This window comes from Montipora foliosa, chromosome 11 (genome assembly GCF_036669935.1).
Source record: "Montipora foliosa isolate CH-2021 chromosome 11, ASM3666993v2, whole genome shotgun sequence".
NCBI lineage: Eukaryota > Metazoa > Cnidaria > Anthozoa > Scleractinia > Acroporidae > Montipora > Montipora foliosa.
Genome location: NC_090879.1, coordinates 53140516 through 53152645, shown reverse-complemented (window position 1 = coordinate 53152645; position 12130 = coordinate 53140516). Strand labels below are relative to the sequence as shown.

The window sequence follows — 12130 nt, the reverse complement described above, 5'->3', positions numbered from 1 at the left end:
GATGATGATGATAAATTGGAGTTCAGTGACGCAGTTTAGTTTGTGTTCAAGATTAAGAAGAAACTGGGTAACCCAGTGCAATATAAATGGACTTGAAAGATTTCGGTTAAACATAACGTACTGAAATCTTCTAAAAAAAACTAGACGATTTGATGCTACTTCAGCTGTTTTGAACATTAACTAAATGCCTTTCCACATATGTATTTTTCAGTTGCTTCAATTTCAAAAGCACTAAAGAAAAGGGGGCAACATCACAACGTCTCATGTTCTAGAACTTTTTTCAGTGTGCATCCAAACCAACCCTTTCAAGTCCATTTACATTTGGTTTCAGGAAGCCCATAAGGTTTCCACAGCTAGAAATGTATAGTAAGAATAGATGCATTACCAGATGAGCAGGAGGACTGGTTACTATTCTGCTCTGGTTCTGAGGCTGACAGTAACACTGATGGCCAAGGAATACTGTAAAAAGAGACCACATATTACGTTTTTTTTGCGAGTCAATGTGAACCCCTCATATGGCTAAAACCAGAAATGAACTTGCAAACCTGCAAACGCACTTCCGACATGTTTTCCCAGAAGTTCACATTGACTACAACTGCCATAGCTCTCTTTTTTTTACATGCTGGAAGGGAGACTGACTGATTGTCCAGGCTTGTTATGAGAGCAAGGTAATATCTCTGTTTTGCCGAGGTTTCAGAGATGTCAATTGACACCTTCAGCATAAGGGTTTTCATGGTTTGCAGTTTGCAGTTCAGAATTGAACAGCAGGAAGTGCTTCCGGCACCGAATGCCTTGCCTGACTTAACCTGAGGCTGCAAAATGCCTAAACGCAAACTGCAGTTTGCAGTCCCCCATAACATGTCTCTAAGAATAAGCAAAGAGAGTAGAGAGAGTAGTGGTTTGTGTACAACACTGAAGAACCGTGTCCATATAAAGGTTGATATGGTAGAATGGTCAACTCAAATATTTACATCTGCTGATAACCCTAACCCTAACTTCTGCCAAAGTGAACCATAAAATACTAGGTAGAGTTCGTTTAATAAATTGAAGGCAAGGATGTAAACTAATCCTAGCACCAGTAACAAATTTACCTTAAAATGCGAACCAAACCATCACTGGAAGCTACAGCCATCAAACCCAGACGAGGAAGGTCATCCTACAAATCAAACGAAGAGTGAGTTTCAAATACAATTGTTGTACAATAACATTATTAGCTAGTTATTGTAAATTTCCTAAGTTATAATTACACCTGAAGAACCATAAGGCATAAAAGAACTACAGATATCAAATTTCCAGCATTTTCATTGGCTCGCTGGACACAGGCTATCAGTTAATATACCTGCTGTAGCTAATATGGTCAAGGAACGCATCAGCAATAAAGCGAGCTGAACACATTTTTGCAGCTCTGCCGAGAATAAATGGCAGACAAAAGCCGTTTTGGACCGGAATTGACCAAGGCAGTAGCCGGTGATTTAGTAAAAGAGTTGTTGATCCTGGAGTTTTTAGTAAAACAAGTATTCTACTTGGGCTTGCTCGATATCAAATGATTGACCAACTCGGCGCTACACTCCTTGTTGGTTATCTATCACTTCATATCCAGCGTGCCCTCGTAGAATAATTGTTAAATAACCAGTTAGATTTAGGATGTTTGATTGTCTGGGTGGTGAGGGTGCCACACTCGTAAATCCAGATACAAGTGCCAAGTCCAACTCTGATGAGCACCTTCTTGGAGTGTAAGAGTCATTTTCAGTTCAACTCGTCCACCTGCTGTTGTAAATAGCCAACTGGTCTGCCTGCGTAACCCTGCGAATTGAGGTTCAAGAGCCAGAATGAAAAAAAAAACCTTTCTTTACCACCCTGAAAGTCTTTAAAGTCACTTTCCCTCAAAACTGGCTCTCTTCAAGATTTTAAAGTAAATAAAGGCACTGCTAAATAAAAAAAAGAACTATTGAACTGAAATTCAAAGCCTTCTGTTTATTGAATAGAGGCTTTAAATTTCACCAAAATTCGGTTTTACCAAAGTAGTTGATAAAGATAAATTAACCACGGTAAAAAACATTTTTGAGCTGAAGCTTACTGTTCTTTTTTCCATTGTTTCATTCCTCACCAATCCAGCACCAGAGTTTGCTTACAAACTAACCCTTGCATTCCTCTTTACATTTCACCAGTCTAGTGACTGGCAAACATCTTTTAATCTCAGTCGCACTTGATAAGAAAATTATTTTGTTCACTCCCGTGTATTGTTTTCCTGGCCCCAAAAACCGTTAAGGGGAGAAATTACTTACAGTAAGTAGTGGTAGTAAGTAAGTAAGTGGTGTTTTTGTATTATCATTATTTCCATAATTTTTCTGCATTTTTCCTACCTGGTCCTGACATACTATGAAATACTCGGTTGATAAATGTGTTTATTAATATTATTTACTTCGTATTGCTTGGATGATACAGACTCCCATGTTCCTGAAGGGCACCAGCTTATTTCCCTTATTGTCCCATAATTGTGCGCTATGCCAAGAGATAAAGTTGGTTTTGCTCCTGAACTGTAAGAAAAAAAGTCATCAAGTAAGATACGAGCAAGGAACTGACAGGGCAAAAAGGCGTCCTTGCTACAAACCTGCAGAAAGACGACTATGAACATTTAGGAGAACCAGTCACCATAGCAATAGTGAAATCATACCCTCTAGATTCCAAATTTTAATACCATAGCAGTGAACGTAAAACTTAAACTTGAACCATTTTCAAACCTCAGGATCAAGACTTTTAGACACAATCTTTTGATTTGATCAGTGTTAATCACGTGAGGACAAAAATTTGAAACCTGCTCGTTTTTCAATCTTTGATATGAGACGATTCATTAACTTTCCCCTTTTCAATCACATCATACAACTTGTAACTTTAGTGACACCATGTTTACCACAACCTTCAACTTAAACTTTACCTCGCAGAGTCCGCCTTTAACTTTCCTGTATTCCACAGTTGTATCAGCCCCATGTTAGAGAAAGCATTGTGCACAAGGTGGACCTGTCAAACACGATTAATGCAGTGTTGTAAAGTAGTATAATTACATAGGTGAATAATTAAAATTCTCTGGGCTGATTGGTTGCACTTAAGGTGATTATTGTGTGATAATCACCTAAGCGCCTTTTCAAAATGGCCATAAGCCATTTTGCCACGGTGACATGAAAAAATTAATTCTCGTTTTAAAGAAAATGCTTATTTTTCAAATAATCACCTGTGTAATACTAAAACAATGATTGTTATTCCCCTTAGGCTTGGTTAATATCAGTGAATATAAACCTTGTCGATATTCACCTCACCTTAGACGAATAATTGTTAATTAATCATGTTTTTGCTGTGTACATGCATAATCATCCCTTCTTGAAATTCGCTGATACTGAAGTCTTCCAAAACACCTCCATCTAAAAGATCCTACCACCAAATTGGTCAAGCTCAATTGTTATGTCATGGCAAGAGATGCTTACTCCTCTTGATGTCCATAAGTAGATATTCTAACAAAATTAATATTCTAATAATCGCTTCTACTTAGCTATAATTTTATACTAGGCATTTCATACAAAATGTCACTTTTCAATCAATGAATGTTGACTGATTAACCCATTGAACCCTGGGAGTTCAACTGGGGGAGTCCTAGGACGTTTGAGGTGTCAGTGGGTTAATAGATTTACCTGATCCAATGATCTGTAAGCGCTGATGGCCAGGAACTGATCTGTGCTTTCAATAGAGTCTAATTACAATTCAAATAAAGCTAAAAGTTAAGAAAACTGATACTACTTGAAACCATTTTTACACCTTTAACCACGCTATGGAATATAGGGTATTTGATTATCACACTTACAGAAGTGAATGAGAAGCTTATCCAGTGACTATCATTCGAGGGATTTGGAAATTGGTTGACACATATTAGAACAAAGACAAACTTTTTGGCCAAAACAAAACACTGATAAATCTTACTTAAGGGAGTACAATGATCCAATGGTTGGGGTACTTCATTTGAATGCAGATGCTCCAGGTTCAATTCCTATTCTAACCACCATTGGTGGGGTGTGGTTCTGAAATTGTCTCTACCAGGCTCTGTAAAGAGCCAGCTATTGTCTACCTCAAATTGTTTCTTAACACGGCTGTGTTTGTTTCATTTTCTCTGGAAACACCCCTAAACATATTAATAGTAGTCAACCCTATTAGGGTTTAAATTTGGCATCATTCTGCATTGACTATGGATGAAAACTTTAAATTAACCAACCAAAAATAAAAATAATAATAGCAAAATAACTTTATACAGTGCTAATTATATTGATTCATATTCAAGAGCACTTCACAAAGTTTAATAATGTCATAAATTAGTATATCATCTAACTGTATTTTAAAAGTGAAGCAAGGATTACAGCGATCAAGACACATGGCAGATAAGTATGTCTATAGACCACTTTCATACATAATGACCACCTTTGCATTCTTTTGTATTTATGTTAATTAGACCTACTGCACTCATTTTGAAACAAAAATTCTTTTGAGATTTGCTCATTGCAGCGAGGCTAGAAAGGCTTCTTAGCATTGAAACAGATATACTTTATTTGGCTGCCATTACAAAAGACGTCCATCCTTCTTGTGGATAAAAGCTGGAGCATCGAAAAAACCCAAGTCAGAGTCATATCGAAAAAGTATTTCCTCTTCTTCATTGAAAATAATCAAATTTTCACAGGATGGCAATTATTGCATAAGTGTCCGAGTTACCCTTTTCTGATGAACTTCCTGAATGCAGGGATGAGAGGTTTATGTTCGCTCATGTGTTTATGCTTCCCAAAGCATTCTGGCTCGTAACATAAATTCGAAGAAACTGTGCAGCGCAATATTGGGGATGAATGGTAAAGGAAAGTTTAAATTTGCACCCAAGAATTTAATATGTAAACCAGACGTTTTGAGGGTACTCCCTCTTCATCAGTGGTTTGAATGTGTGTGCACCTGAACGCTCAAATAAACACAACATTGCAACATTTACAGCACGCCCTGACTTTGTACAAAACAGAAGTCCATAGACAGTCCGCAAGGGTATAGGGTGCGGTGTCTCAAAATCATCCAGAATGAGTGAAGGAATGAATGAATGATGTCTTTAATAAATTCAAAAGATAAAAATACATATCTCAAGCTACAAGTCAATCAAATGCAAAAAAGTTTAGAGCTCTAGAACAATATGCACACATCTATTTACATCAAGGAATCAATGTCATATCTAAAACAAGTCTATTTACATAGGACGATTTGAAGCGCTCTGTTGTCACTGAAGGATGATAGAAGCCTGTTTTCCTTAAAGCATAATTGGTGAAATTCCTTTCTGGTAAAATCTTCACAAGGGGCGAATTTGTTCTCATGGCCTTTCTAAAAATACGGCAATGTGATCTTTCAAGCAACTCCCTTATATTCAATTTCCTCAATTTCCTGCATTTATAGCACCTATCGAAAAAATTCTGTACGTTGTAAAGATCAGAAGAGGAGGCTCCATACACCGATAAACCGTACAAAAAATTAGGCATAACAAGTGAATGAAACAGATAATCCAGCTCCTCCTGATTGTACCCCTCTTGCCGAAGAGTTCTCATTACGTGCAAGCGTATTTACAATTGTACTGGAATATCACACCTAATAGTTTAAGCTCGCTGCATTGTTGAATGTTATGTATTTTGCACAGTTCCTCCACAAACCCTTTTTTTATGCAAGGTAAGTTATTTACACTTTCTAGGATTGCATGACAGAGTTTTCTACAGACTAACGTAAAAAACTGTCCACCACTTCCAGTGACTGATCAACTCTATCTTTCCACAAGGGGATTACAATATTCGTGTCATCGGCACATTTAAAAAGTATGTCAACACCTTTTAACTGTATATTAAGATCATTTAGAAAAACATTGAATATATAAGACCTGCTGACAGACCCTTGGGTCGTACCCTTATTGACATCCTTCCTGTTATTATATACAACTCTTTGTTGCCTATCAGAAAGAAAACTAAGAAACCAATTCTGAATATAAGGGTTGAGATCAAGACTTTTAAGGTTATCAGCGAGTCGGACATGCCTCACCATATCGAATGCCTTACTAAAGTCCATACTGAAGAGTCTAACCCCTTTACAAGCAGGATTTATGAAGAAAACTAAGAACCCTGCGCTGAATAGTCAATAACAAATTAGTGCAACTACCTCTGACTCTATACGCAAACTGCGAAGGTGCAAGACTATCCTCAAATGACGTGGAGGTGATAAACAACCTTTTCGAACACCCTTGCAATAACTGGCGTTAGATTGATACTGCTGTAGTTGCCGTTTTCTTTAGGGGAGGGGTTAATATTAGCCCTCTTCCAAGACTTACGCCATGAGTGAGACGAGAGCAAAAGGTTCCACAGCTTGGTAACAACGCCCGTGAGAATTTCCGCTTGATCCCTCCATACCCAATAGGGCATGGCATCAGGCCCAGTGGCAGTCCTTTTGACCCCATCGAGCGCCTTCCACTCCTATCACTCACTGACCTCAGGAATAGATACACTCGAACATATTGACATCAAGCTAGGCTTAACATAGGTATCGTCATGACAGAGGGATCCAAAATAATCGTGCAACGTTGTCAGTAACTCATTATCCAGACAGAAACTCCCAGGGCGACTTCGCTGCTGAGAAAGGTTATCAACCCTTTTCCAACACGCTTTGCTCCCTTTTAAAGCATCAAAATTAGTTCTATTCTGACGGATCACTTCAGAGATCTTCCTGTTTATGTTGTTGAGTTTCTCCCGCTTAAATGGCGAGATCCTTGATTTAGCTCTCAGCAGGCACTTAACAATGGGTGTTACCCAAAACGGGTCACATGACGATACAGAAACCGTCTTCAGAGGCATGCAAGAGTTTATGTGGCTGTGGATTGTTCTTTCCAAATGATTCACAGCCTCATCGATATTGTTGGAATTACGAATATCATTCCAGTCCTCCTCGTTGAGTGCGTCCTTGCAGTGAGCTCTGCAGTCATGGAACTTAATCTTAGGCCGAATAGGTTTTAACCTAATACCTGCAACTTTAAGATTGCTGCTAACATAGATCGCTACCCCACCTTTTGCCCTCAAATCCAGTCCAGACCAATTTCTATCTCGCCTGTAAATTGAGTAGTTGGAAATATTAACCACTGCATCTGGCATGTCCAGTTTTACATGTGTTTCGCTAACTACGCAAACATCCACATCCTTATGAATCAAATCACTCTCTGAAACCACAGATGCACGAACTCGATTCTTTATCTTACTAAGACTGCAAATATTGATAAACATACATTTCGGGACTGCGAAGACCAACCGGGATGGGGTCACTTACTTTGGTAGTGATAGGAATGATAGGAATAAGATGTCTTGCAGCAGGTCGTTCTTTAACTTCTTTAGCACTTTGAGAAAGGCGATGGCCGTGGATGACTTCGATTTTTAGTGTACGGTTATTAATCAGTTGCGGATGTTTACACTTGCTCGGTCCATTTCCTCTGTATTTAAGGATTCCCAGATTTTTAAAAGCCCCCCAAATCGCAGTATCTGGTCTGCAGGAAAATTTCGGCTGAGAAAGCAACACTTTTCTGTCATAGCTTGTCCTTAGTGAGTGGTCGCAAAGTACACCTTGTCAAAGATGCAAGGCATCATTATTACCCCAACAACTATGCAAGGCCAAAGGTGAATCGAATGACCATGCTTGTGCCATGCTGCAATCGGTCGTGTAGTTCTTTCACACCTCGGCTTCGAACAGAAGTCCTGGATTAAAAACTCAGTGAAGGTTTCACCAACAGGCAGAATTTGATCTAATTTAGAAAGCTTAGGAGTAGCAAAACTACCTACGTGCTTCAGTCGTCTAGAAGTACTAAGCAAATAGATGAAGTATAAAAGGAGAGCTCTTACAAACATGACAGCATGGCTACATTTTTCGGGACAACCCAAACTGTCTGTCTCTGGCATCCCTAAACCTCAAACAGATTACAGAAACCAGTATGCCCTGAGTTTGTGTGTTCTGGAAAAAGAAAAACCTCTAAGGAAAACAATGAAACACCTGGCGGGGACTGGCAAAATGACCCTAAAACGACAAAATGATGTTGTCGTAAGGCCCGCAGATAAAGGAAAAAAAAGGTGGTAGAGTGGGCTTGACATCTCTACGTAGTGGAGGCCGAAAGGCAACTCTCCGATACTTATTTCTATGAACAGCAAGATTTCACCATGCACCGACAACAACATGGTCAGGAGAGTAATAAAGAAGGCAATCTCAGTGCCCAAACTAGAAGCTGCTATCCATCTTGTTGTAGACAGTCCCCGCACATCTGAATTCTATATTTTGCCCAAAATCCACGAACCCGGAAACCCTGCTGTCTCTGACTGGAACTGCCTAACAGAAGTACATGTAATAGCGACCTACTTCGTGTATCATCACTGATTATAATGTATCACCATTGATTCTAATTACACGTAAAAATGACAAATGATAATGGCCTAATTATTATTGACTAATCAACAGAAAAACACCTGTGATAAGACAGCCATCGGGTAAATATTATTTCGTATTTCTTTCTGTTATCTCACGATCATGACAAGACAGTTTTGTTACCTTGACCGATCATTGCTTTGATTACACACTATGCTTCTGTCACCAAACGGAATAGTCTATTGAATGTTGGTACACACCGATACACTTAGATACTATTACCACTCCACTGGTTAAAAACCTACCCAGCTACGTAAAAGGCACTAAACACATGCTCCACATTACTGAGTCCTTTCGTTTTCCTGGTGATAATAATTACAGCTGATGATGACCACAATACATTTCCATGTGTCCAGTTCTCACTGCAAAACCTGCCTCCACACCAACACCTCCACCTCCACATTTCTCTATACTCCAAGTGGGCAATGAAATAGGCACCTAAGGATGACCTTGGACACCTTGGAAACAAATGGTGGTTGTGTGATGTTTCCTTTTGACAAGTATTAATGAGGCAAAACAGCGACTGCAAAGGGAATGCTATTCTCGCTCCTCAAGAGCAAAGTGAAAAAAAACATCAATAAAGTTGTGGGCAGATGGAAAGTGTTTTTCAATGCCATGAAATTGTTTAAATCCATAGAGGAAAATAAAATTTAACCCAGGCAGCAAACTTCTGGCACACCATAAGTGAAGTTCAATTTGTAAAAATTCCATTTTTTGCAATCACTACCATGGCAATTCAAATCCTTTTGTAGGCAAGAAAATGACAGTGGAGTGGACAAAGTTTGAGGTAAGTGAAAAGAGGCAATATCCCAAAGGAAAAAAGAAAGGCACTCTTAGCAGCTAGAACGAAGACAATGACACTTTAGTTGCGCAGCGTTTCAGCACTTAGATCTCCAGTAAAGCCCAGATGTATTCAAGAATGCTTGGTAACCAAGACATTTGCCAGGTCCTTCAAGTTCTTTGCCAACAGCATCCTCAACCTTGTCAAGAGTGGGCTTTATATTCTTGTAGCAAATGTTAAAGTGTCGAAGCTGCCTAACTCATTGAGGGTAATTTCCAAGCATAGATGGAATACCTGTAAAAAAATCGACAATTTCCTTGCATTTCATGCCCTGCATCATGTAGTTTCTCAGATCCTTTTGTCTGTGTGTTTGTTTACCCTTTCTTACATTTCACTTTAATTTAATGTGTACATTTTTTATTGAAGTATGAGTTCACTTTTGTTTCCAAATTTTTGGGAAATCATTGGCAAATTTGGAGTGATAACATTAGGTCACCATTCACCATGACATTCAATGTGATTAAAATATATGCACGCCGTACAGGCTTGAAGGGGAAAACTACTCAAAAATCCTTTCCGTCAATTTAAAGATCGGATTTCCTCAGTGTTCTCTCCCATTTCCTTTGTTTCTTCTTGAAATCTCTAATTTCATTTGTTAACCAAGGAACTTTGGGTTTGGCCACAGGATAATCTTGGATGTAATGGGTATGTCAATCCACAGCATTTGTAAGAGAGTAGCAAAATCTACGCCATTAGGTCATCAAAGCTAATATCCTGGTCGAAACGTTTATGGACACATTCCTTTTCACTTCTTTTTTGGGAAGATAAATTCCAAGGTATGTTTATTTACTCTAACCCTAACCTGCACAACTTTCTGGAGTTTCTCTAACAATGTTGATGACCATTCCTTGCAGAACATGTTTCACAAGTGTTTGACCTTGAAGACCAACAATGTTCAGGGTGGAGAGGGAGATCAACGGAACCTTTTCTCTTTAACTAAATATGCTGCTAGATATCGACACATCTTCCCCATTAATGAAAGAAAATAATATAGAGATATCAACACATCTTCCCCGTTAATGAAAGAAAAGAAAATAAACAAAACAAAATAAAATAAATAAATAATTCTGGACCAAGTCATTGAGATTTCACTATGACAATGTCCATAAGGCATATGTCCTTACAACAGCTTACAACGGCTTATACGAATGAAACAGTCACGACATGATAAAATCTTTGTCTCGTGGATCTCCTAAGTGGCTGGGCTGTATCTTCAGGTACAGAAGATGGTGGCATCACAGGAGATGATGATGTGGATTTACCCACACAATCGGCCTCAATGGGTGACAACGCCCGGCTAACCAAAGGAGTTTCAGGAACAGGACCTGGCGATGCAACAGGAGCCCTTTGAACTTCGGCAAAGGGTTCAACTTCCTCAGAAGTCTGTGTATTATGTCCTTTCGATTTTGACGCCAAACCACTCCATCAACTAGGACCTCGTATGATCGGGGAGCAACTTCTCTGAGACATTCAGCTGGTCTCCATGTTCCTGAAGGTGAACGGATGTGGATAGTTTTGCCAGGCTTCACAGGGAAAAGGACGCGCTTGCCACGATTGAAGTACCTGCGCTTACACTCTCTCCGAGCACACAGTTTAGCAACGTCATAGACGAGGCTAAATTCAGGCGTTAGAAGAGTTCCGGAAGTCTTACAGCGGCGGCCCAGAAGACGTTGTGCGGGGCTCGTCTCCATCTCCCCCCCCCTTGGAGTATTACGCCAATCCAGGAGAGCTTAGAATTCACTGACACCGGCGGCTACACACTTCGTGAACAGACATAGAACAGTACAAATGGCATTCTCGGCCTTACCATTACTTTGCGGGTAACAGAGACTTGAAGTAATATGCTGAAAGTTCCATTGGTCTAGAAATTTTGCGAACTCAGATGAGGCAAAGCAAGGCCCATTATCTGTGACCAACGTATCTGGCACTCCAAATCGGCTAAAGGCGGCCATTACACTTCTGATCACTGACTTGGAGGTTTCAGATGAAAGGGAATCAACCTCTATAAAGTTACTGAAATAGTCGACAACAACCTGCAGAGCTCAACCTGAGTGAAAACAGATGTCCGCAGCAACCTTGGCCCAAGGACGAAGCAGAAATTCGTGTTGAAGTTATGGTTTCTGAACTTGTGAGTTGCGATGGGTAAGGGAAACATCACACTGACCCACAAAGTCCTTCATTTGGGCGCTCATTCCAGGCCAGAACATGCACTCGCGAAGTGGGAGAAGGCACCCCCCCAGGCCAATGTGACTTGAGTGAGCTAGGGACATAAACTCCTTTCTGAAGGTACTGGGGACAAACAGGCGAGGTCCATGGAAAACCAGGTCCCTTGAACAGTCAGCACAACACGAAACTGGAAGAAAGGGCGCAAGACCGGATCGCACTCAAGAATGTTGCCAGGCCAACCTTCTAAGATGATTTGTTGAAGATCAGCACAAACGGGATCTTGGGCTGATTCCTGCTCAATCCGCGTTAGCCGAGACAGAGAAACTCACAAGTCCTCAGTGTGATCAACAAGCTCAAGAGATTTCACTTCCTCTGAAGGCAACACTTCCCCAAGATATGCACGGCTGAGCATATCCACAATGAACATAAGGGAACCTTTCTGGTACTTGACCTTGAGATTGTAGCATTGAAGTCACAATAGCATCCGTTGAAGCCTTGCTGGAGCATCGCAAAGGCTCTTCTTAAAGATTTCTTCCAGAGGCTTATGGTCGGTCTCCACGTGCACAACATCACACCCAAAGATGTACCCGTCAAACTTCTTGCACACAAACACAATGG

At 40.0% G+C, this 12130-nt stretch overlaps 1 protein-coding gene across 1 annotated transcript in view; it reads right to left on the bottom strand.

The window, feature by feature from the left end:
* Window positions 1-353: 353 nt before the first annotated feature.
* Window positions 354-12130, bottom strand: part of LOC137977397 (uncharacterized) — a 57399-nt gene continuing 45622 nt past the window's right edge. Inside the window, exons 15-19 of the mRNA XM_068824617.1 lie at window positions 3684-3742; window positions 2936-3018; window positions 2423-2537; window positions 1092-1156; window positions 354-459 (exon numbers count right to left, since the gene is read on the bottom strand). Coding sequence (XP_068680718.1) covers window positions 354-459; window positions 1092-1156; window positions 2423-2537; window positions 2936-3018; window positions 3684-3742 — 428 coding nt within the window. The remainder of the gene's footprint in view (window positions 460-1091; window positions 1157-2422; window positions 2538-2935; window positions 3019-3683; window positions 3743-12130) is intronic.